The following is a 27,347-nucleotide window of genomic DNA, read 5'->3' as shown; positions in this document are numbered from 1 at the left end:
TCTTATAAAGGTACAAAACTGACTTTATTATTTCAGAAGGTTAATACTATATGTTGTTACTGTACATTTCAAGTTCAATCTGTAAAATCTAAAACATTGATACCATATTTCTGGCAACCACAGATGTTTTTTATTTATTTATTTTTTTACCACAAATATTTATAGTAGATTTTTTTTTAAAACAGTGTACAGTTGAATACATTTTTATCCAAAGCAACAAACAAAATCTAAATTGTATTCAGTTTCTACCCTTTACAAGTATGCTTTTCCTAGTGAATATACTTGTGTTTAAACTAATGCTCAGAAATGCACAGGCATTAAAAACTATCACAGAATCATCAAATTTAGGAAGCTGCCATACTTACAGAAGAACTGAGGTGTTTACAATGATACAACATTCATAAGGTGTAAACTTTCACCCATGAGATAGGAAGCAGTCCTACCTTTCTTGGAGGTGACTTTTCCAGCAATGAACAAAACATGAAAGAATACAGTCATCCTTAAAACCATGTTGTTTCTTGTAGTATGTAGTGTTTAAATTCTTCTGCACATACTGTCCTGCAGGTTTCAGAGAGCAGGAGTAATAATAAAGCTCCTCATTCTGCGGCCTCTTGTTCTGAGGCAATTTGATAGGTGGTCCACTCTTTGGCTCTCGGACTAAATTTTAATGAGGACTATCAAATGCACGCAGGTGACTTGTCAATACACTGTTTGGAGAGAAAGGCATGAAAAGTTAATGAGTGTATCATGCACATGGAACAAGTGGCGTGTTTCAAGTTGATAAGAGGAAGAGGCACAGATGTCTAGATGTATTACAAGCAGTATACTATAATGCTGCTGATGTTTTAAAGTGTAAACAGACTGAAGTTTGGATAAACATTATTAAATATCCACAATTTATGCAATTCATTACATTTTTTAGAGGGTGAATTTATAATTTTTATTATTCAAACAATACAAAAAAAAAAAAAAAAGTTTGTACCTGAAACCAAGAAGCTAATAAATAAACAACTGAAAAAAAAAATCCAATAAAAAGATACATTTTGACATAATACATGGCTCTACACTAATACTGAAAATCCCAATTTCCACCAACAGGATGATTAAAAGGTTCCAACTAAAAGATGTTACAAATCTGCCTGGAAGATAACGTGGTTCTGTACCGTCCTAATGCATTGTGAGGAGGAGCATTTTGGGTGGCCAAAGACTCAAAGGATCACAGCTGGAGAATTGCAGAGAGCAGTTGAGTTTTGGGGGTCAGAAAGCCCCTACATCACCACATGTTGTTCAGGAGGGTTTCAATTAAGTTTTTTCTTGCTCATCCAAAAACAAACTCCAGCATATTCATTTGCCAGACACAAATGGAACTTAAAAATGGCACTAGCTTCTATGTTCAGATGAACATTTTGCATTATGGATTCTATCAAATACCAGCAGATAAAAAATCTAAACCAGACCGCTTCTGTTACAATTTACGATTACGATTTTCCATCAGGACAAAAATCCAAAACAAACATCAACATCAACACAAAAATGGGTCACTGAGCACACAATCAAGCTTTTGCCACGGCCGTCCCAGTCCTCCGACCTGAACTCTATAGGAAATGAGTGGGGTAAACTGAAGAAAAGAAACACCAACATGGAGCTGTGAATCTGAAGGATCTGGAGAGATTCTGTATGAAGGAATGGTCTCTGATCTTGCCAAGTGTTCTCCAAACTCTACAAACATTATCAGAGTAAACTCAGAGCTGTTATCTTGGGGAAAGGACATTGCAATAATTGGGTGCCAATAATTGTGGGCAACATGAACTAGAGAAAGCTAGTTTATTTCACATTGAGATCACCCCGCCCCACACATGCTCATTAAATGAAACTGACACATAAAACAGATTATTTGTAATTTATTTGCAACTTTATGATATGAAATGATTTGTTTTAGTCCTTTGAGTGCCCCAAACCTGTATGGGATGAAATTAGACTCAAAATGATTAATAGATGCACGCAAAACAATGTACTACATACATTTTATACATGTATTATATGAACAACACAAACAAATGCCTTTCAGTTTGATTCGGGTTTAAATGATTGTGGAGCGATTTGTACATATACAGACATTTTTGCAAATAAAAATGTTCTGTTCTGCATTAATATATCATAAATTGCTGATGCAAAAAGGAATCCAGAGTGGGGTGATTTGTGCCAGGGGGGAAGTAGTTCCACCCCTTGTTTCTGGAAAACCATTGAATAAATTGGTCATGTGACCACATCATTTTAAAAAGCCATCCATTTTACTCATTCTCCAAAGAAGAGAGACACATGGCATGGGAGGTAATCACAATTTAGCTAAAAAAATGTTTTTTTCCTTTCAAAGTAAAATTTCTATGATCAAGGTTTTTTGATTGTAGAGTCTGAAGAATTCTAGAAAAGTCTGAAAACATTTCACACGTTTTAGTGCTTTACCATGTTACACAATGAGTCCATATAATTAGCACGATGTTAGCTCTTAACTGCTGGATCATGCTAGTTTTTCTAACTTATGGGTATGGGGTGATTTGTGCCAAAGGGCCTGGGTTAAGTTGTGCCAGTGGCACAACTCACCCCCACTTGTGATTATTTTCAACATATTATTCATTTGTAATTGTACATTGCAATCTTGCATTTTAGCACTTAAACTATGTGGCATTCTTAATTTTAGACAAAAACCCATTATGCCACGCACTTATAAACGGAAGACCGACAGAGCTTCAATAGCTCTTGTGGAGTTGGACAGAGCAGTGAAACAGATGCAACAGAGAAAAACCATACGTCAGGTGGCAGGGGGGAGATGAATATTTGCAGGAAGACTATGAAAAGATTCAGGGAGAAGAAAAAGGGTTGCCATGACTTTGTCAAGTAAGTCATGGATCAACATCTTCTGATGATCCTGGATCAACATTATTGTCCAAAAATATAGACCTAACCCTATCCATAATTTAGTCCTAAAATCCGAGGGAAATGATAGTTGATTAACAATGGTGTAGAAGCTCCTAATCCTGATTATAAGCCTAAAACAGATATTTTCTGAAAAGTGATATCTCATTTCTGATTGGTTGATTGGAATGTTGTTCAAGGATGCTGATCCAGGAACATGTTGTAAAAGATAGGAGAAGTAACAAAGAAAAGGTATAAGAGAACATCTCTAAAGTGATGGACAGGTAATCATGAATCATAGGATAACATATTCTCTCTCTCTCTCTCTCACACACACACATTTAAAGAAAATAATGAAGGGGTTATCCCTGAACGTGATGTGCTCAAGAAACTACCCACACCCTAGTTTATATTCCCCTGAAGCATTGACAAGTGGGATGTTAAGTAGTATGCCAAATCCAGACCACCTAGACCTACATTCCGACTTGATAATCTGGAGAAGTGAGGAGATGGCCTCATCAGTGAATGACTTACCTGTCATTTGTTTAATTTAGCTAACAATGATTTCAATTTTGAGTTTGCACTATGTTATTAAAGAGAAGTTTTATTCAGTTTTTAAGTCACCTAAGTCACAATAGGATTTGTAAAAATTAGCCAACTTTATTCTTATATGTTACATAATTGACCGACAGTGTTCTATGCATGTCAGGCATATATTACCAAAGCCTTTTTGCCTGAAATGATTCACAAATATCATATATTGTGTATTTAAATTTGTTTTCCCAAAAAACTACAAAATATGTCTTATTCCAACAGTTTAATAGGGTGACAATAACTGAATAAACCTTACATTTGTAATTTTGTATTGAATTTGTCTTGTTTTCATATAGCATTACAGTTCATAACATTAAAATGTTCTGTTTTACTTCAGAAAACACTGGCACAATTTACCCCAACATATTCTCCTAAAAGGCACAACTTACCCCGCACCAGGGGCAAGTTGTGCCATGAGACCATTTTTTTCCCAAAAGCTATATTTCTTGAACAATTTATTTCAGATCCAAATTTATTGTTCTCAGGGATGCACCACATCCTGAAATATATGTACATTCTAAAGTGAAAGATATTACTGTCATGGCCTCACTTTAAAGTCACTTTGAGTAAAAACTGGCACAACTCACCCCACTTTCCCTATATGTACAAATCGCTGCACAATAATTGAATCCCGAATCAAATAGAAAGGCATTTGTTTGTGGTTCGTAAGATTCATGTATAAAATTGATGTAGTACACTGATATTTTTGCGTGTATCTATCAATCATTTTGAGTCTAATTTCATCCCATACTCCCTCGTCGGGCCTTTGGAAACGCATGCATATAGACTCGAGTACGTTTATGCAGTAATCAGCAATGATCGATAGATGGCAGTAATATGTAATATCAGTTAACATGCAAGTCCATTGTTTCCAGAAGAAGACAGACTCTCCACGTGACGTCGAACAATCATGGCCGCCTACTGAATTCAACGACAAAATGTCACAATGACGAGCATCATTTGGTTTTGTTGAACATAGACTAGTATATTAATTTCAGACACCTATTATACATGCTAGTAAAAATGTTTAAAGCAACAGTACAAAGAGTTAGTACGTCGGCTCTTAAAATAAGCCAAAACCGTAAATCAGAAAACTTTCATAGTGTCCTCATTATGATTCCTCATGGACGTTGCTGCTTATCCACCAGCTCTTGTTTATATGGGAAGATTCTTCCGAGAAAAAAACCTCGAGTGGTCCATGAAATAGCCGGACTGGAGCCGATCACTTATGCCGACAGGATGCACTTCGTCCCTGGACTGGCAAAGCCGAAGTTTCCTCCCTGGGAACGTGGATGGAAAGAACCGAGTCACTATCAGTCCCCTAAATTAGAAGACATGCCTCTGTATAAAGACAAACCATGTTACATTTTCCATCAGAGGACGAATGTGCTGGAAGGTATTTATAGTGTTTCTGTGCATTTCTATGGGAAAGACAGATATTTTGGTTATATATATATATATATATATATATATATATATGGGTGTGTGTATACTGTGTATTTGCTTAAAACTTCGGTTTGACGTGTATAACTGCAGATAATGTGTGATTGTGATTTGTGTGTAGGTGTTCGACAAGCTCTCTGGCTCAGTAAGTCCGTCCTCATAAAAGGGTTCCCTGATCAGATTCTCACCCTTGCTGAAGATCCAGCCAATCAGATTGAGAATCAAGATGAGAGAGTACAGAACGCCATTAAAAGTTCCAGACTGTGGGACACCACAGAACACCGGCCACCCAGAGAAAGGTTCTGGTGGGTACCCTGACTGTATTACTGTTCTCACTTTCGTAGTCTAGAAACAATACTTGAATAAAAAATGGCTTTGTCTCAAACATAATTCCTTAATTAGAAATTGATCTTCATTAATGAAGTAATGACACATTAATAATAAAATGACTGGAGAGGCTTTCATTCTTTTTCATTTTCAAAAAACTAGAACACACATAATCACTGACCATCTCTTTTGTATAATTTTGTATTAAACTCATGAGCTTGTTTAGAGTTTTCAGAGTTGATAATTTGATTAATATTTAAGTTTCTGAGCCCGTGTTTTTGCTGAAAACCAACAATGTTTGTGTTTTAGATTATTGCATACTGCAAACTATTTCATAACTAAAAATATCCTTCCTTAAATTAATTGGTTGAAACAATAAAGGAAATTCTGTCGTTTTCTCTCTTCATTACAAACCTGTATGACTTTCATTCTTTTGTAGAACATAAAATTCATATTTTAATATTCTCTAAAATATGATAAACAAAAGCTCAAACGTGCTTGTTTAATGCTTGAGAGGTTTGGCCTTGTGCGTCAAGCAAGCATGTAACTTTTCAAAACAGCAGTTTTTTTGTGCTGTTAACAAAAATAAAATGCTAGGAACTGAACACTAAACCCTCGCAAGTTTGACTTTTGCCTTTTGTCTTCTATAAAAAAAACTGTTCAGTTAGACAGGAAATTTGCACATGCTCAATATGTAAGCAACAACCACAGTTTCCTTTTGGTGGGTAAATCTGTTGGTTACTGCAAATAGTACCACAAGTGTCTTTGTGAAATAATGTTTAAAGGGGGGGTGAAATGCTCGTTTTCACTCAATATCCTGTTAATCTTGAGTACCTATAGAGTAGTACTGCATCCTTCATAACTCCAAAAAGTCTTTAGTTTTATTATATTCATAAGAGGAAGATAGTCTGTACCGATTTTTCCCGGAAAAACGCGACTGGCTGGAGGCGTGACGTGTGGGCGGAGCTAAAGAATCACGAGCGCCAGTAGGCTTTTGCGTTGAGAGCGTCTGTGACATTACCGTGAGGGAAAAACCATCATCCAAAACAAACCATGGCTTACAGTCAGATTCAGCCGTTTATTTATGATCCAGAATCAGATCCCGAGGCTGAAACTGAACGAGAGCAGCAGCAGCAACGACTCGCTCCGAGCGGGGCTCGAACCCGGGTCTCCGGCATCGGAGGGGACGCACTAACAAGGAGGCAGAGATATTTGAAGCAGTTTTACTCGCCGCCTGCGGTTACAACACACGATCGTGACCCTTTTTCGTTGGGATTGCATCATCCTTAAGAAATAAACTATACGCAAATCCATCGTCAAACTGGTCCTTGTTTGTAAAACAAGCATCTTCGAAATGCAGGGAACAAACACAAACACTTGCACAGCTCCGTTGATGCTCTGTAAAAATAAACTCCATCCACTGGTCCCTTAATGCTGTTTTTTTTTTGGTAATCTGTGCAGGGTTGTCTTGCCCTGGCAACCAAAAACACACTTCTTTTGTGACTTTTCGCGACGCTCTCGCTCTGATCAGTGAAATGTCTGTGCTCAGCCTCGCTATACGGGAGCGCGCGCTCTTCCGGCAGAAGTGCCCTTGGGACCCATATAAGGAAATTCCGCTCCATCTAACGTCACACAGAGCCATACTCGAAAAAAACTTTCCGAAACTTGTGACAAACCGGAAGGAGTATTTTGGGAACAAAAATACTCCTTCAAACGTACAACTTAATTTTTGAAACTTTCTCCATGTTTAGCATGGGAATCCAACTCTTTAACAGTGTAAAAAACTCAGTATGCATGAAATAGCATTTCACCCCCCCTTTTCTTGTGATTGAAAAATCATTGAGTGTGATAGGTATGTGTAACAACATTATGTAGATGGTCATCCATATATAAGCAATGTACCATGTTTATTACGCTGGAAGCAATGCTAACTAAAAACATACCATACAGTGTGCAGTTCATGCAGTTCACTTCATCTTTGTACCATAAACAGACTCATGGTTAAATGAAGCGTGCACACCAGCTACTGTCCCCTCTCACCCAGCGCTTCATAATTGGCTCAACAGCTTCAATATGGAAGGTGGCATTTGGCCCGGGCCGTGTCGCTCTGATGGTGTTTTGAATTTAATGACGGTCATTAAACACAGGCCAGTCTGCATCCACAGCAGGCAGCGGCTCTGTAAAGCCTTTATTAATTAATACTGCTCTTGGGAGGTCTGCCATTCATAAGAGCATCTTTGATATCTCTTCATCTCCCCGGTTAAAATCTGCCCTTTGGTGGCTGTTTTATCTCCCAACTACTGCTGGCCCTTAACATTTTCTTTCTCACACTCCATCACACCACGAGCATGAAAAGGCCATATTGACATTGACACGAAAAGACATGACACTTGGAAACATGCGTTTGGTGAATTGGAGATGCTCACATCCATCAAATAGTTAATAAAATGAGTTTTATGTGTATTTTCTTTTGCTCTATAGTCCCTCGCTCTTAAACGGACTGCTTCACCTGTGTGGAGGCCTGCAGGTCACTCACCCTGAGCTGGCCAAGAGGATTCTTGCTGAGAAATACAGTTTAGCAACGACCTGGAGGAGAGGTGGGTTTATATTGGGCAACATTTTGAGACCAGATTTATACTGGCTACAATACTCTTTTTAGTTGTGTATAAATATAAAAATATTGTTTCTGTATATACACAAACACATTATTTTTTGATACTGTATGCTCACCAAGGCTGAATTTATTTGATCAAAAATACAGTGAAAACATTAAGAAAGTGAAATAAATGTTTTCTATATATAATTTGATTTTATATATATATGTATGTATGTATGTATGTATATATATATATATATATATATATATATATATATATATATATATATATATATGTATTAATTAATAAGTATTAATTTCTTAACAAAAACAAAGCAGCAGTGTACATTGTGTTGCCAAGCCCTTATCAATAGTTCTAATCAGTTTTAAAGATGAAAGGATCTTACCCCATACAAGGCTTGTGCTCGAGCCAGTGCATTTCCAAAGGGCATTTCCCATCTCCATCAGGAAAATATATATATATATATATATATATATATATATATATATATATATATATATATATATATATATATATATATATATATATATATATATATATATAATTTGATATATTCCTGTGATGGCAAAGCTGAATTTCAGTATTATTACTCCAGTCTTCAGTATCACATCACATGATTCTTCCGAAATCATTCTATTATGAATTGGTGCTCTAGAAACGTACTATCGATATTGAAAGTATATCTGTGTAATTTAATATTTTTTGTGAAAACAGTGATTTCAGAATTTCTTAATGATATAGAAACAGCATTTATATGAAATCTTTCATAAGATAAATGTATTTGCTGTCATTTTTGAGCAATCCAACACACTGAATGAAGGTATCAATAATAATAATAAAAAAAGCTTTATTCAAAATGTTGTAGTATCCAAATTGGACGTAGAATGAATTAGTTATTCTTGCATATATTTCTGTGTTTAATATATGTGTGTGTGTATGTATGTATGTATATGTGTATATAGTTTTTTCTTTTGAACGAAGCTGTATTTAGACCAAAAATGCTTTATTTAACCACTTCTGTTTCTAGGAGAGGACGTGTTTCAGGTCAGAGGTCAGAATGGGTGGCTGTTGAACTCCATGACTCCTTTACCGGTGTTGGCTGGACAGGAGCAGATCCAGAGCACTGCTGATCAGGCTTTGGAGACCTTCTACCCCATTGCGCCCACCATTGACCTTCAGAACACACATGTTTACCAGGAGAAGAACGATACAGGTCAGCCACTGATTCATTGACAATCACTCACGGCAAAATCCCGAAAAACAACAACAACGACTGAAAGTCATTTATTGCAGTGGTCAATCAGTCAGTATTTTTGTAATTAAAAGTGACTTTTAGCATGTTTAATTTGAAATCATTTACACATTTATTAGTATTTAATTAATTGCTTATTTCCCTGCTGCCAGGATTCAGAGAGGACTATCCTTACCCTCATGCCCACACTCTTTTCCTGATGGAGATGGGAAATGCCCCAAAACTCCTTCCTGAACAGCTCCGTGCTAAAATGGTAATGTTCACCTTTGGAAATGCACTGGCTCGAGCACAAGCCTTGTATGGGGTAAGATCCTTTCATCTTTAAAACTGATTAGAACTATTGATAAGGGCTTGGCAACACAATGTACATTGCTGCTTTGTTTTTGTTAAGAAATTAATACTTATTAATTAATACTAATATATATATATACCTTAAACTATCATGGTTTCCACAAAGATATTAAATACAATTTTTACTTGGTCTTAAACAAGGCTGTATATACTGCTAATTGTTGTGAATCCGTTCAAACTGGACATCAGTAAAAAATGTCCAAATGGTATTTAGTGCAAAATGTATGTAGATAAATAAGTGGTGTTTGTTCCTTTGTTTTCCTATATTGGCAAGTAGAAATAAACAAGATTATCAACAATGATCATTCTTTATCTTGATGACGTGTTAAATATTTACTTACTTCTGTACTCTGCATGTTCAGTTGAGTTTGTCAGAAATGATATAAAGCAAATAAGTAGTTTACAGATGTTCTCTTACCTTTTTGCAGAAGGAGCCCAGTGTCCTGGAGAAGCCCATCGTGGTGCAGAGCGTGGCCACTAACGGTCGTCTCTTCCAGTTCGTGGTGTTTCAGCTCAACACGACTGACCTGCAGTCTGACAGTGGAGTGAAGAATCTGGTGTGGGTGGACGAGGACCAGCCTCTCTATGAGTTTGCCAAGGTCAAGCCTCTTATCAAGAAGAAAGTTGTGCAGGTAAAGAGTTCATTCAGATAAATTAACTCTATCGAGATTTGGCACTAAAATTATTATTAATTTTTTTTTAAGAAATTAATACTTTTATATATAAATAGTGCATTAAATTGTTACAGGAAAGGCATTAATATTGTTACCAAATTTGTTTTAATTTAAATAAATGCTGCAATTTTTACCTTGTTAATAGAGAAGTGTTTCTTGAGCACCAAATCATATTATAATTATTTCTGGAAGGATCATGTTACACTAGAGACTGGAGTAATGGCTGCTAAAAATTCAGCTTTGAAAACATATACATAAAAAAAAAAAAAACACCTTTCAAATGTAATAACAATATTACATCACAATTTTATTGTATAATAGTTTTTTTGTTTGTTTAATCAAATAAATTCAGCATGGGTAAGCAAAAGGTCAGTCAAAAATATTTTAAAAAATCAGTAGTGTATGCCCTGTCCAACAAACATTTAAACATTATTTAATAGCAGGGTTCCTAAATTTAGTGTTTGATATTAAATGTGGGTAAACGTATGTATTTGCATTTGTTTTCACCATCTCAGATGAATTGTGCAGTGCAGAATGCCACACTTTTATTTTTTGCTTACAAGGAAACGTTGCTTGCTCAGAAACGGCTGTACAATACTTGGAATTCTGTGCTGAACAAATTAGAACTACATTAACAGAGTTGTGATATATAAGAAGGTGGTGTCAAGTTTTGTCATTGTTGTTTGTTTTGTCGACTGAACATGTTATGCTCTTCATTATAGGTCCCTGCTGGTTTGTCAGGATATCAGCCTGACACCTTCAAGAAGTTCCTAGCACTCTACTTACATGGAGCAGTGTGAACAGACCAAAGCACCTTTGCAGAATTATATAAAAATGTCAAACTCTCATAATTGAAAAAATAAATAACTGAATAAAATGTTGGCAGTTGAGACTAAACATGACTGTTCATTTCAATGTCTTTTAACTAATATTTACAGAAACATTCGTTATTATAAATATTTACTTGCAGAAGAGATGAGACTTGAAATAGTATGAACAAAAAAATAATTTAATCATAAAAATTACACAAGTCATTTCATTGTGTATTCCAAGGAACATAATACATACAGTTAAGGCTAAAAACATGATGTAACAGGTCAAGTAAGGCGCCACAATATTAAGACAAAGTAGGGAAGAGAAAGTTCTTAAAAATATATAAACTCAGCAAAAAAAAAAGTGTTTAAACAATGTTTTTTAAGCTTGGTCACTTAACTGGGAGATAGGAAGGACAGCTAATCATCCTCACAGTGGCTAACCACATCCCCCCACAGAAACTCAGGAACTTGTAAACACCTTAGTGTGGTGGTCACACAAGAATTTTTACTTCTGAATATAGACACCACCTTTATTCAGGGACTCAGTATTCCATTTCTGTTCACCATGTCTATGAAACGTGTTCAGTTCGACTCAGATGTTGAATTTATGTTAATACAAATATTTACACATCTCAAAAAAGAAAAGAAATAAAAGCAGTTTAACGTGAGAGGGCATGCTATCTTGGCTAAGTCTTTTTGGTGTTTTCGGCACGTTTTTAATTTCGACTAAAGGCAAACATCAATGGGTCAAAACACCATACAACAGCACAAAGGAAAATGAAAAGGGAGCCAGTGAGAAAAGATGCAGTGTTTGACCAAACTCCCACCCAAAAACACTTAATTTCAAGTCATCTTCTGAGTGTGCCATGGAAAACTGGAAAAATGTCCCACAATATGCTCAATAAAAGGCTTCAGCAGTAAAATCCATTGTTATAAAATATAACATTGAACAGGAGTAGTAGTTACTTTTTTTTTGTCATTCGCATTGGAGCGTATCAAATCCACTGTAGCCAACGGTGTTCCTTGGGATTAAGCAATTATCAAGAAAGCCATTATAGAGTGATAAACCTGTTTTGAGGCTTTTTAAAATATCAGAGATTAGATCCTAAAATACTCTAATGGAATGTTACACACATGCTACACATCCTCGCTGAAGAAATACAAGAAGGACAGTGTAAATGTTGTCATGGTCCTGAAATTTTGAGATCCACTTAAAAAAATGAAGCAAATTTATGTTGTCTTGGTGTGTGTGGGCTTCTTTTTAAAGTTATTTGAAAATATTAGGGTGGTTTAAAATGATGGCGCTCTCATCTCAGACAGGTCCTTCCACTATCCGTGCTGAAATGAGAAGCATCCACCTCATCCAGAGGTGCGGTAGGATTTGGTTCCTATAGATGTGTGAGGTTAGACTCACTCTGGTTCTTGGTGAGGTTGGTCCTTGCTGTCTTGGTACCGGAGCTCATCCTTCACATGCTCATTGTCATTGTCGGTGAGTACTGAAGAAAGAGAAAAGTTCATTTATACAGGCCTGCCAAAATCCATTAAGTCAAATGTTTATGTGTTGGCACTAACGTTTTCATTTTGGAAAGAGTGTAGGAAACTTCCACCTAGATCACTGTCATCTCGTGGCGTTCCTGGTGGGTTACTCATGCTGCTTACATTAGTAGGAGAGTTCTGAGATTGGAAAGAAATAAACCCCATCAAGATGTCATTCAGCAGTATTCTTTAGTTAACTGATATTTATATTGGATGAAACACTACTGAGGATAAAATGTGTAATTAAAGGCATGTAACATATCTGAAAGCCATCATTACTAAGATTGAATTTCCAGCAGTAATTACTCCAGTCTTCAGTGTCACATGATCCTTCAGAAATCATTCTTACCAGTGTTGTTTAATAATTTTATGGAAATTTTGTTCTACATAGAAATTTCCAAGACTATGATTTGTCCCGATCTTGCCCAATTTGAAAATCACAAATTTCAATTTCCCTGATATTTCCAGGTTTTCTATGATAAATGGAAACATTTATTATTCCAATTGTAACAGTTAACTTTTTAACCATTATAAAGCTTATAATTAACTTTTTTAAAGTTGAGATTATTTAAGTTAATATTCAGGTTTAAGTTTTCTAGTTTAAGAAAAATGAACTCTAGATAAATGTTTTGATATTTTAAAGTCATCCTATCCAAAATCCTTCAGTAAACTTCATTTTGGATTCTAACTGCTACTTTTCACAATATTTCAAAAGAAACAATTTGTCTAAATAATAGGTTTAATAATACCTTTGGGAGTCCATCTATGTCACCCGAACCTGTGAGAAAAGTAAAAATTAATCAACAATCATAATATGCATATCACATGATGTTCATTTATCTAACTAACTGCAAGGGTAAAATATGTTTTCAACAATTTATGTAGTTGCTATGATGAATGGTGTTTTACCCAGTGAGCCATTCATGTGATGTGGTTCCAAACCTCCCATTGAGCCATCTGACCCAGGACCCATAGGAAACTACAAACACACACGTCAAGACAGCATTTATAGGGAAATTAAGACAGAGTAAAAAAAAATAAACATGAACACCATATGACAATAAAGACAGCAGAGAAGTGGAGTAACTCACATTAGATCGGTTTCCTCCTGGTGGTACTGAGTTTATCAATGTGTAGAGGTTTTCACCCGAGTTAGTGGAGTCTGTGAACACAGAGGTGGAGGTGTATGCTTTTTAAAAAGTCACCATGAAAACTCTATTCTCACATCCCCTAGTCAGGCAACATTTCTATGGCAAAGGGCCAGAAGACAGAAATGTGAGAAGCCATTACCTGCTGGACTTGGCATGATGGGTGTTCCCGGAGGACATCCACCACCTCCTGCTCCTCCTGCAGGACCCTGTGAAAGCAGAACTACAACCATTTTTTTTTTTCAAAACAGACAACAAAATAAAAGAAGGAAAAGGAAATGGTTAATTACCACATATGTCCCTGGGGATGATGAGGAATATGGTATCTGTGAAGCCAAAAGGTTATTTATCAGAAAATCACAAATTCCCCCACTAATAGCATCAGCTAAATTTTCTGAAGTATCTTACCGCATTTCCGTTATTAGGATTAGGCCATGGTCTGCCTGCTCCTGCTCCCCTGCACAAAGAAACAGAGCAGTTTCTATATTTTAACTCTGCTAAGAACATCAAAGAAGTCTCTTGCATGTAAGATCACACTGAACGCTCAAGAATTGAATTAAATATATTTGAAAATGTTCTGTGGAGTTAAAATATTGCCATTTATGTATTAAAGCAACACTTCAAAATTAAATGATTTATCTTGAAAGGTCACAGTCAAATATCCAGCACAAAAATTTTTAACATTATCAAAACTGCTCTGAAAAACAATCTACTACATGTATCTACTAAATGTCTTCGTCTGATTTATAGTTGATACTTTTTTAGCAAATAAAAGGCCTTCTAGTATAATTTTTTGCTGTGAAAACTGGTTTTTATTAGGTAAACTGCAAAAACATGAACAACTGATTATGGTAATAAATAATGTAAAAATAGGGTGAATTCCAGTCATTTGGGATACATTTTGCTAATGATTAGTAAATGTTTATAAACATTTACAATTGATGAATAGTTTCCTAGACTGAGTACTGTAAAATCATTAATGAATTATTAATAAATGATTTAAGATGTGCAAATAGTACAAGTCAACACCAAAAACAAAGACCAAATATATGACCTTTACATATTGTGATTATGACCTAATGAATATATTCACATGAATAGTTTGTGAAGTGCCTATAAGCTATATTTTCACAACATTTGTCAATTAAATTTAAATTTAAATTAAATTTATGCATTTAGCAGATGCTTTTATCCAAAGCAACTTACAGTGCATTCAGACTATCAATTTTTACCTAGCAAATAAATAAATGTGAAGTAAATGTAAATAAGTAAACACTGAAGTTTATATATATTAAGTAATGCTTAATTAAAGATTATATAATATTTGTTGATGATTTATTAATGAAAGTTATTATATTATATTATATTAAGTGTTACCTTCAGACTATTATTTCATGTCAGGCTTTACAGGGTAAAAAAAAACCTTCGTAATTTTTTTATGCTGAGATGACATAAAAGAGTAATCTATAAATGAATTCTCCTGGGGTCTTTGGGTGCTATCAAAACATTACTGTTTGTTTGAACATCCTGACCAGCCTGACATAATGTGAAATTCCACAAATACAATAGACTGAGATTGTCCTTACATGTTCACCCCTGGCATTCCAGGGCCCATGGAGTTTGGAGGCCTCATTCCTCCTCCATAACTCTGTAATGATAACCAAGGATCAGACTACGATGCCCAGCACGCCGAGAAGACACCATGAGAATTGAGAAAACATGGACACAGTTAGTTTAGAAGAAAACAAGCTGAAAATAATTTATTGAATACGGCTGAAAAGCTGTAGCAATGACTGAGAATACATGGATGCCATACAAAAAAACTGAATAAAAACACAAGAGGTGCATTAAGAAAATTGTTGTGAGATTAAGACACTGTTTTTTGTAACTTTAGTATTAGTGCATATAAAAGAAAAGTATAAACATATACCATTTTTATCATGTATTCATGTATGCATGTATGTAATTATTCATTTATTTGTGTTTTAACAGTAGTGCATTTTCTTATCCTCACCTTGGCTGCATTTTAATATATTTTAAAACAATTTATTTCTGTGATGAAAAGCTGAATTATTATCAGCCATTACTTTAGTATTCAGTTTCACATTATTCCTCACAAATAATTCTGATATGCTGAGTTGGTGCTCAAGAAACATTTCTTATGATTATCAGGGTTAAAAACAGTTGTGTTGCTAATATATTTGTGGAAAATGTTTTCAGGATGCTCTGGATGAATAGAAAATTTAAAACAACAGCATTTATTTGAAATAGGAATCTTTTGTAACATTATACATTTATTGTCATTCTTGCTTCTTTGCTTAATAAAACGATTAATTTTTTTAATAAGATTTGTATGCAGTATGTGTATAAGATGTAGATTAAATACTGAGGTAAATTACATTGATATACAATTGTTTTAGCTATAATGTCCAGACCTAGAAGTTAGCAAAACTAATTGATGGAGTCTAAGGCAAAGATACTCAGATTTTCATGAATGTGAAATGTTGTGAAGTTGAGCTTTAGGACAGTATAAATGCCAGCCAGACCTGTGGTCCCGGTCCCATCGGGCCCATTCCTCGAGGAGCATTCATTCTCTGCATTGGTGCCAGATTTGGGTGGCCTGACCAAATAATAACACAATTTTAAAATTTAACAGACTTGTACTTGTACTACATAATTAAGTGACAATGCTAAATTGAATTTGAAGTCTAGTTTTAAAATAAATAAGGGACTTTCACCATTAACAAACACTGATCCCATTAGTTTCTTACCTGTTGGTCGTGTAGGGTCCATCATATTCGGAGGTAAAGGCTGCCCACCTGGAGGCTAAAAAAAAAACAGAGACAGTCAAGAGCTTAAATAAGTCAAAGTTAAGAAACACAGTTATTTTAAAACATTTTAATTTGACTTACCGGGATACCCATTCTGATGAGTGGCCGAGGTCCTCCAGCATAGCGAGGCGACATAAAAGGCTGGATATGGGAACATACAGTAACACATAGTTAAAAAAAAAATTGAACAGCATGTAACCAATACAAAAGCTGAATGAGAGAGGAGGATAGAAAACAGAATATTTTAGGAAAGCATTTCAGGATGTGTGCAGATAACATGCATAGCCATATAAACCGAGAGAACATGTTCATAGATATGTGCGCTGTTACCTGTCCATGCACCCCCATCATGTTAGAGTTGGGAGGTAGCTGAGTGTGAGGGGAGGGTTGGGAACCAGGTGGTCCCTGCAGAGAAGGTAGTGGGAGGAAGAGAAGGTTGCCATAGTATCAGCAGCAAAATGCCAAGTAAAAGACAGCACAAAGTCAAAGACATGACAGGTGAAAGCGACAGGTGCAGATGAAGAGAACAGAGCCAAAGGCAAAAGATAGTTTGAGCTGATGTCACTCTTCATTTTAAAGTTGTTTTGCTTCAAAATCCAGATTTAATTTGGACATCAAGTAGTGTACCAACACAGTAAGCACATATGTACATAATGCATAATGTATATACATAAATCTAACTATCCGTCCATCCATCCATGACAAATCTCATTGCTAGTTGCATTTTTTTCCCCCATTTTCTTTGAGTTTTAAGCAAAGTTTCATTTACATATGTTTAAGATGTACAATACCATACAAACGTTTGTGGTCAGTAAGATTTTTTTAAAAGACATTAAAACTTCTATTCAGTAAGAACCCATTTAATCCAAAGTGACAGTAAATACGATTATAGCAGTACAAAAGATTTCTATTTCAAATAAATGGTGTCCTTTCGGACTTTTTACTGATCAAAGAATCCTGAGAAAATTGCATCAAGGTTTACACAAAAATATTAAGCAGCACAGCTGTTCTCAACATTGAAAATTATAAGAAGATGTTTCTTGAGCACCAAATCAGAATATTAAAATGATTTCTGAAGGATCATGTGACACTGGAGAACTTTATGGCCGCTAAAAATTCAGCCTTACATCTAAAAAAAATATAATTTTAAACTATATATTTAAATTAAAAAACTATTATTTTAAAATTTAATAATATGTTACAACATTGTTGTATTTTTATTGAATACATGCAGCCACAGTGAGCATAAGAGACTTCTTTCAATTACACCAGTGTGGTTGAAGTAATTTTTGATCGATTTTGTTTTTTGATTGGTTGATTATGTGAATCATAGTTCTGCGAATCATCACAGTATTTAAGGTCTAGAACCTTATTTTTTATATTAATTTTATGCAGTAATTTTCTATAGAATATTTCTTCAGAATATATCTTCATAGAATATATCTTAAAGCTTTTCCCCTCATATAACACATAATATCTTTTTTCTATTAATTTACATCAAAATTATTCATCAGGTTTTAATTTTTTAATTTAAATATTAAATAATAATTAAGTACGTTTTACAAATCATCATCCATATCACCACTAGAGGGCAATGGGGTTAAGACCAAAGACACCCAACTGTTCAAAATGTTTCTGCATATCCACTGATGCGTTTCAGGACTTGCATAAACCAGTACTATGTTCTGCAGCTCTCAGTATCTGAGAATCTGTGCCATGCTGCATTCCCACAAAAGCTCTTGGAGGGTCATGACTCCATCTGCTCCGACAAAGATTTCTCCATATGCTTCCTTCGAAAATATAATTATAAACATCTTTTCATCCATAAATATTTTCCTACAGCTCCTTATGGTATTATGATGAGTCACCCTCTCAGAAAGCTTCTGAGTGATAAAGTGTTAACTCCACTGCTGAAGGTACATCCCACCAACACATTTAGTGCTACTCAGCAGGGCAACAACGAGCCCACTCTCAGAGTAGAGAATGCACATAACCCCGCCTGCCATTAGCAGCTAATGGTTGCAATCAGACTGGTTCCCCGCAGACACCCAGCTTGGCAGATGACCAGAGACCGTGGCATAATGGTTTCTCTGTGAACCAGCGGCACATGTCTGTACACCTGAGGGCTTGCAGTTAGATTGTTATGGATGGTTTATGGAGAGGGTGAGGAGGAATGACCCACCTGGAAGAATCCGGGGGGCATGCTGTCACCTGGAGGCATGTTGCCTAGGACTGGACTGGGTGCTGCAGCAGCACTCTGTAATGAGAAGAGAAAAAAATATATACGAACGATGGAAATTAATACATACACTACTACTAGTTTTGAGTCAGTAAGAAATTAGTAAAGCCATTTACACTTCAATTTATCAAGAATGCATTACATTAATCAGGGATTTATAATGTTACAAAAGATGATTTTATAATAAATAATAAATATTAGGCCTAATTAATACTGATTTCTTAATTTATTTGTGCTATCCCCAAGTACAACTGTATATTATGCTTTGTTTTAGAGTTATTTCTCTAAAACGTCATACAATTGTTCTACATATGACTTTGGTGTTTTCTGTATATAATTCTTTGCGTAGACCCCTTTGTTGCATGTGAACTAAACAACTAAAGATTTTACTGTTGTTTTCTTCTGTCTAGTTGGATGTCATTTGGCCAGAAAAAGCCAAAAGCTACATTTTGGACAACCTTTTTTAGACATAGTAAAGTCATAAAGTTTCAGTTACTCTCTACTTATATGACTTTGCTATATGCCCTTTTCTGGTTTAGCAGTATTGTTCTTTATCGACACAATCCATTGAAATGCTTTTTCTTTCAGGCAGTTTTCTCCAGAACTTGATTGTGGGTAAATATTGAATTTTCTAGTCTTTGAGGAATAAATATGCTTCTCATCAACAGACTTGCTGTCTCGTGTTGGTCTCTGCTGGATTTGGGTATTGATCCACAGATCCATCACTCGTCCAACCTAATGCTATTTTATGTCTAGACTCTTTTGGAGTTTGTTAAAGGGTTAGTTCATTGAAAAATCATAATTATGTTATTAATAACTCACCCTCATGTCGATCCAAACCAGTGAGACCTCCCTTTATCTTTGGAACACTGTTTAAGATATTTTAGATTTAGTCAGAGAGCTCTCAGTCCCTCCATTGAAACTGTGTGTACGGTATACTGTCCATGTCTAGAAAGGTAAGAAAAACATCATCAAAGTAGTCCATGTGACATCAGAGGGTCAGTTAGATTTTTTTTAAACATCGAAAATACATTTTGGTCCAAAAAAAGCAAAAACTACGACTTCATTCATCATTGTCTTCTCTTCGGTGTCTGTTGTGAGAGAGTTCAAAACAAAGCAGTTTGTGAAATCCGGTTCGTGAACAAATCATTCAATGTAACCGGATCTTTTTGAACCAGTTCACCAAATCTAACTGAATCGTTTTAAATGGTTTGCGTCTCCAATATGCATTAATCCACAAATGACTTAAGCTGTTAACTTTTTTAATGTGGCTGACACTCCCTCGCAGTTAAAACAAACCAATTTTTTAATTGTAATTCATGTACTCAAACAGTACACTGACTGAACTGCTGTGAAGAGAGAACTGAAGATGAACAGAGACAGAGCCAGATAATAAACAAAAGATTGACTCATCGGTTTTCGAATCACCAGTAGTTCTTACGGGCAGTTCGATTCAATAAACCAGTTGAAGAAAACGGTTCACCGGTTTATTTGCGCTCGACGTAATGGCGTCAGTGGTGATGATTGCCCTTCATTCAAGCCTCGGTTTACCCGCGCTCATAATATTAGCACAGAATCAGTTCAGAATCATTCACCGAAAGAGTCAGTTCAGTTCAGATGCTCTGTGTGTCAGTCTGCTTCACGCTGAATCACACATGGGAGTGTCAGCCATATTAAAAAAGTTAACAGCTTAAGTCATTTGTGGATTAATGCATATTGGAGATGCGAACCATTTAAAAAGATTCAGTTCAATTTGGTGAACTGGTTCAAAAAGATCCGGTTACATCGAATGATTCGTTCGTGAACCAGATTTCACAAACTGCTTGGTTTTGAACTCTCTCACAACAGACACCGAAGAGAAGACAATGATGATTGAAGTCTTAGTTTTTGCTATTTTTGGACCTAAATGTACTTTCGATGCTTCAAAAAATTCTAACTGACCCTCTGATGTCACATGGACTACTTTGATGATGTTTTTCCTACCTTTCTGGACATGGACAGTATACCGTACACACAGTTTCAATGGAGGGACTGAGAGCTCTCTGACTAAATCTAAAATATCTTAAACTGTGTTCCGAAGATAAACAGAGGTCTCACGGGTTTGGAACAACATGAAGGTGAGTTATTAATAACATAATTATGATTTTTCGATGAACTAACACTTTAATCTAGTCAGTTAATCTCTGTTTGTGGTATTTGGTCATGGAGAGAACAACAGTGTTCACAAAGGAGATTAGTTTGGACTGCTGAGGAAATGTCCTCAATTATGTCCCTCTGGCCTAATTCAGGGGTCTGAGAGGATTGTGAAGTGTTGATAAACTGTTGCTAGAGCAATACATGTAAGTGTTTAGACAGTCCCACATGAGGATGTAGAGAGATATATCTGCTCATGCATAGTCTGTCTGTTCTCTCAGAGGTGATTAAGTGACTCTCTGAGGACCTTGATAAGATGGCCAGAAACAGTGCAACCCATGCACATGAAAAATACAGTTTTGCATTACATTGCTTATTACATGTTGTGCTGTAGTTTCAAAAGTGAAATGTCCAGTGAGTGGCAGTAAAAAAACATGTTCAGCTTCTCTTTTTACTTTGCTTTTAAACAACTTTGAACTTTTTGTCAAACCCATGTTTCACGGGAGTTGTACCCGGAGTTGTGTTTTAGGTGATAACAAACTGTAGTATTCTGCATGTAACCATTTGAAAATTTAGTCTTTGATAATCTGCCTATTAATCATAATTTGAAATCATAATTTGATTAGTGTTCATTTTAGCTGGAATTTGCAGCACATTGTATGTATAGGCCAGTTTTGTAAAAATGTAGGTAGATGCATATTTTTGAATGAATCTGGGTTGGAAACATGACTTGTTTTGTGCACATCACAGAAAATTGTTGTAATATATGATGTGTCTCAATAAATGATATTAATTTGCTGGTTAGACTCCCAAAAGATGAAGGCTCGATACAGCAGTGTGCTATAAAGCATAAATGTGACTTTATTTTGAAGTGTTCAGCATTATATACACTGTCCAATTGAAGCAGCTGTATCAAGATGATCTGCTTAAAGGGATTTCTTTGTAAGATGTCGCCTCACCCGTCTTAAGTCTCTTAAGCCCTGACCTTTGTTGTAATCAGCTTTCACATGCTGACCTAGGAAAAGAATGACCAGCTGTTCCCCCACCCAGAGTTCCCTCAGTGAAAGACTGAGAACAAGTGATGACGAATTATGCAGCTTATGCAAGGTTAATACCATATTAATGCAGTTTAGTTTGACAGATGCTGTTTACATAAAGCCTAGTCCACACAGAACCGTCTGATTGACTTGAATTACCAACCTCAGTCTTATATGACATTTAGGGCTAACTAACTCTTAATTAAGATATACCATGAATGCTACAGCAATAAAGTGGTAGTCCATTTCTGTTATGCTTACAAAGTATGCATTTACTTAAAATAGTAATATTGTGATTAGAGTAAATTAGGGCTGAAATGATTAGTCGACATTATCGACAATGTTGACAATAAAAAAAAAAACTGTTTTCGAAAATGTTTTTGAGTAGTTGTTTGATTTAATTTGACCTAATTTAGAGCCTGCAATAATGTGGTTTGACCAGTGTGGCGCTGTAGCGCAAACCTGTAATTCAGCCCTCCTCGATGCAATTCAAGAGAAGAAGAGATACAGCATTCAGCACTGCTTCAGAGAAACGCACCCGAGCCGAAATGAATGAAAATATATGACACGTGCTTTCCTCTCAATAATGAAATAAACATCAGAAAAATCACAGCAATGTGAAAGCAGCAGTTAAAATGCAGCTTATTACACTGATGTGGATGTTTGCATGAGCTCAGTAAAGCATTCACGTCACTTCTATAGTATTTTATGCAATACCTTAAATCAAGCAGCTTTACGGTATTAAACATTATTATAAAATATTTGAATAAAGTGATAGTTTGGTTTGCAGAGATCAAAGCTTAATCTAGCTCATGACTGTTTTTATTATCATAACCCAGTAAGGTATTTTAAGAGACATTAATATACAAGTCAAAAGGTTTTGAATAGTAACGTTAAGATTTTTTTTAAAGAAGTCTTTTCTGTTCACCAAGCCTGCATTTATTTAATCCAATATACAGCACAAGCAGTAATATTGTGCAATATTTTTATGATTTAAAATAACTGCTTTCTATTTGAATATATTTTAAAATGTAATTTATTCTTGTGATCAAAGCTGAATTTTCTCCAGTCTTCAGTGTCACATGATCCTTGAGAAATCATTCTAATATGCTGATTCGCAGCTTAAGAAACATTTATCACTATTATTATTATTATCAATATTTAAAACCGTTTTTTCAGGATTCTTTGATGAATATAAAGATCCAGTGACCAGAATTTATCTGAAATAAAAAGCTTTTGTAACATTATACGCAATACCATTCAAAAGCTTGGAGTCAATATCATTATTATTATTTTTTTTTTTTGTGGGTTATTGTAGAAATTAATACTTCTATTTAGCAAGGATGCTTTAAATTGACAAAGACATTTATAATGTTACAAAAGATTTCTTTCATCAAAGAAACCTGAAAAAATTATATTCAGCTGTTTTCAACATAATAATAATAATAATAATAATAATAATAAAAATAATAAAAAAATCAGTATATTAGAATGATTTCTGAAGGATCCTGTGACTAGAGTACTGATGCTAAAAAATCATCCTTGAAATCACAGGAATAAATTACATTTTAAAATATATTCAAATAAAAAAACAGTTACTTTAAATAGTCAAAATTGTACTATTTTTGTTGTACTTTGCATCAAATTCTTGATGAGCAGAAGTCAGATACAGAAGAACAATGTTACTGTTCAAAAATGTTTGACTGGTAGTGTATATGGTGAATAAAATTGTTTATCCAAAAATAAAACATCTAATCACTTACCTTTATTTTGTTTCTTATCCACATTATATACTTACGAAAGGAGATGTTAGGCAGAATGAGGTGTCATTCAGTTAATTTTCATATAGTAATTAAATGGTAAATTAGAAGGTTTCTCTGTCATCTCATTTTGTGTGTCAAATATATTTATTTGTATAAATTAATTGCATAATAATTGTCATATTATTTCCCAAAGCTGAAGACTATTAGACTATGTATAACAGTACTTTAACTAATTGCAAGAGCTGAATAATCAAATTATATTGATTAATCAGTGAAATAATCTACGATTAGCCGAATAATCATTCTAATAATCGTTAGATTATTCGACAATCAAAATAATCGTTTGTTGCAGCCCTAGAGTAAATATGGCAAAGCTGAATTTTCAGCAGCCATTAATCCAGTCTTAAAGGGATAGTTCACCCAAAGTCACCCACCACAGTCATGTTGTTCCAAAGATCTTTGTTCATCTTCAAAACACAAAATTAAGATATTCTTAATATCATGTCTGCAAAATGCAATGCATTACGAAGATGAACGAAGGTCTTCAAAAAAGGTCTTAAGGTCAATCAATGGTTTCTCTTTTTTTTTTTCATTAAAAAAGTTAGTTTAGTTAGACTACATGATATACAGTACAAGGCTTGATCACCGTTCTAGTTCAGATAACTGACTTCCTGAGCCAATCTTATCAGTCTATCACAAACCCCTGTGGGGATCTCAGTACACGCCTAAGGCACCACCCATCAGTTTGAACGACCAGTCAACTGCCAAGCTTCCTCTTCAAGTTTCCTGCTTCTAGTTATTCTCACATGGATGTGATAGTCATAATATTGCCTTCTAATGTTCTGTGTAACAGAAACTTCACACATTCTCATATGATATGGTTGTGATGGAGCTCAGGCGACACCTATTAGATGGCACTTGAGACCGCAGAACTGCATCACAGAGGGGCAATCCCACACTTCAAGTTTTGTCAATACTGAATGAAAATCCTGGTCAGACTCCGACCTCAAAACACAAAAGATCCACCTGCCTACATGATTGTGAAAACTAATATATTCATTTGATCCTGTGCTAAGAGGTACTCGATTCCCTTTGTGGCACATATGTAAGATATTTGAAAAGATGAGTGAGCTCATGTAGTAAAACCTGAAGGCTCTGTGACCTTGAAAATATGACATAGAATAGCTATGCACTCGCATGCAGTATAACACAGACAGCATAATATGTGGAACGTGGATGTTGCAATAATACACAATGTACACAATCTTTTATCTGGCCATGCACATTTTTGTGCAATAATATGTTTAATGATTAAATCAGACTAACAACAGAGGCTGCTGAATATTTTTGAGGTATTCACTTTTTTATTAAAGGGATAGTTCACCCAAAAACTAAAATTCTGTCATCATTTACGTACCCTCATGTTGTTCCAAACCTGTATGAGGTGCTTTCTTATGTTGAACATAGAAGATATTTTGAAGATTGCTGTTAATCAAACTGTTGGTGATTGCCATTGACTCATAGTTTTTCTTTTACTTTCTTCTACTAAGGAGTCAATGGCAAACACCAACTGTTTGATTACCAGCAATCTTCAAAATATCTTCTTTTATGTTAAGCATAAGAAAGCAACTCATAGTTTTATGAGTAAAACTGTAAAAATATTTACATGACTAGATGCAGCAGCTTTTGGGTGTGTGACAGTTATTTCATAATTGAAATAACTGTAACATGTATGTTTTGGCATGAATCAGTAACACAGTCCGGAGTTGTTTTTCGAAGTAAAAAAAGTTTGTACCAGCAAATTTCAGGGAATATTTCTTGCACCCTCCCTAATGTTTAAATTAGCGGTTAAAAACGTTTTTTAGAGGTAATTTTTTTTTTTTACTATTATATATATACTTACGGTCTTGCACTTACTTCATATACTAATAATTATTAATTTACTACTCTAACCAAAACCATGTTATTGCATATTATGCATATTATTTTATCCCTGTCACAGTTGGAATTCTTATACATACATCATTTGAATAGGTGATTGGGCAAATTCAAATATGGTATGCCTGGTATTAAATGACATGCCATTTAACTGAAAAGTTATTAAAAACCTCATGACATTTCCTTTCAAAACGATATTCTATACCAATCCGGTTGCATTCAGGTGTTCCAGTGTTAAATGTTACAGGAATAAAGGTTAGGGCAAAAATCTAATAATGTCTTTGATAGTAAATATCATTACACTAAACCGAAAACTCTGCCGAATATACAAAAAAAACAAAACAAAAAAAAAAAAAAAATCATTTAGAATTGCTACTAGAACAATTTCACAATAAGTTACAAATTAACAGACAGTAACACTAAATTAAACATGACATTTGTCTTGTAAAACCTATTCCAATAATCCGTTTTACTTGCAACTTCAAAAAATAAATTAAATAAATATTTTACAGTGGAAGTTTACAGGTACATTCTAACAGATTTTTATTGTATTTTCATAAAACAGTAAAATTTTGTGTCCCTTACAAAATGTTTGTAAATTTAGGCAATGTTTTTTCAGCTAATTGTGTGCAGTTTTAAGGTTTTGTGAGTGTTAGTTTATTTTTCAAGTGCCACGTAAACATAAAAAAAAAGAAAAGTAAAAAGAAGCTTACTGAAGACAAATAAATGGCAGAAACTAGTTTAGATAACTAGTTAGTTAATTAGTTTCTATTTTCCAATAGGAAATAAACTATAATAGGACAGAGACACAAATTAAACAAATCTCCCTGAAAAACAAAGCACTAGAAATAAGAAATAGGGACTACTTAAATTGTATGTTACAAAAAGCACTAAATAGTCACACTGTTTGAATTAAATATAGATTTATTCACAAAGCTATTCGGTTAAGAGCAGTGAGAGATTTTCTCTCTTGTTGTTTAATTAACATATAAAAGGTTTATTAGCATGCCATCACTTTAAAACTAAATGCATGGATTTAAAATGCTGATAAACAAGTTTTCTTTCTACACTTTTTACATTCATTTAAAGGTCCGTTCTTCGTGATTCCATGTTTTAAACTTTAGTTAGTGTGTAATGTTGTTATTAGAGTATAAATAATATCTGCAAAATTCTAAAACTCAAAGTTCAATGACAAGCAAGATATTTTAGTTAACAGAATTCGCCTACAAAAAACGACCTGTTTGGACTACATCCCTCTAGTTCCTGCAGTAATAATGACATCACTAAAACAGTTTTTTTTGACTAAGTTCCACCCACATGAATACACAAACAGGGGGCGTGGTCTTGTTGCGCTCCGACGGAGAAGAGAAAGAGTTGCGTTTGTGTTTGTCGCCATGTCGTCGAAACGCTGTTATTTTCATCTCGGAGTCCAATCACATTTGTTTGGCCTTCCCAGGGAAGCTGTACTTGGAGATTAATGGTTACAATTTATGTTTAACTCGGTTCCCGAAAATTATAATCCACATGTAAAACTATGTGCAGCACATTTTGCTGAAGACAGCTTGCTGAGGACAGCTTTCTCAATCTCAATCAGTTTAATGCCGGATTCGCACAAAGATTATTCCTGAAAGATGGAGCAGTTCCCTCTTTGTCTGGAGAAGGCATTGTTTATGGATCACAACCAGTAAGTGTATTTTATTATTTAAATTGGTGCGTTTAACAGTTTCTGTAACTT

The 27,347-nt window shown here is 34.9% G+C and overlaps 2 protein-coding genes across 5 annotated transcripts in view; one reads left to right on the top strand and one right to left on the bottom strand.

Annotated features, from left to right (window-relative positions):
- Positions 1–4,142: 4,142 nt before the first annotated feature.
- Positions 4,143–11,069, top strand: mrpl37 (mitochondrial ribosomal protein L37). Its single transcript, XM_052547851.1, has 7 exons — positions 4,143–4,903; positions 5,072–5,255; positions 7,759–7,874; positions 8,923–9,108; positions 9,300–9,451; positions 9,927–10,130; positions 10,895–11,069. The coding sequence occupies exons 1-7, from the start codon at positions 4,519–4,521 to the stop codon at positions 10,970–10,972; spliced, it is 1,305 nt and encodes a 434-aa protein (XP_052403811.1). The 5' UTR covers positions 4,143–4,518; the 3' UTR covers positions 10,973–11,069.
- A 91-nt stretch (positions 11,070–11,160) lies between these two features.
- Positions 11,161–27,347, bottom strand: part of ssbp3a (single stranded DNA binding protein 3a) — a 33,812-nt gene continuing 17,625 nt past the window's right edge. Inside the window, exons 5-18 of one of the 4 annotated variants that reach the window (XM_052547847.1) lie at positions 18,685–18,759; positions 16,833–16,907; positions 16,584–16,643; positions 16,443–16,497; positions 16,218–16,291; positions 15,258–15,343; positions 14,080–14,128; positions 13,962–13,997; positions 13,814–13,880; positions 13,615–13,685; positions 13,433–13,502; positions 13,273–13,301; positions 12,560–12,661; positions 11,161–12,483 (exon numbers count right to left, since the gene is read on the bottom strand). In XM_052547847.1, the coding sequence (XP_052403807.1) occupies positions 12,454–12,483; positions 12,560–12,661; positions 13,273–13,301; positions 13,433–13,502; positions 13,615–13,685; positions 13,814–13,880; positions 13,962–13,997; positions 14,080–14,128; positions 15,258–15,343; positions 16,218–16,291; positions 16,443–16,497; positions 16,584–16,643; positions 16,833–16,907; positions 18,685–18,759 (879 nt within the window). In that variant the 3' untranslated portion in view covers positions 11,161–12,453. The remainder of the gene's footprint in view (positions 12,484–12,559; positions 12,662–13,272; positions 13,302–13,432; positions 13,503–13,614; positions 13,686–13,813; positions 13,881–13,961; positions 13,998–14,079; positions 14,129–15,257; positions 15,344–16,217; positions 16,292–16,442; positions 16,498–16,583; positions 16,644–16,832; positions 16,908–18,684; positions 18,760–27,347) is intronic. The other 3 variants (XM_052547848.1, XM_052547849.1, XM_052547850.1) reach the window with 3 other exon arrangements.

This window comes from Carassius gibelio, chromosome B2, assembly GCF_023724105.1.
Source record: "Carassius gibelio isolate Cgi1373 ecotype wild population from Czech Republic chromosome B2, carGib1.2-hapl.c, whole genome shotgun sequence".
NCBI classification, from domain to species: Eukaryota; Metazoa; Chordata; class Actinopteri; order Cypriniformes; family Cyprinidae; genus Carassius; species Carassius gibelio.
This window is presented reverse-complemented; position numbering and strand designations above follow the sequence as displayed.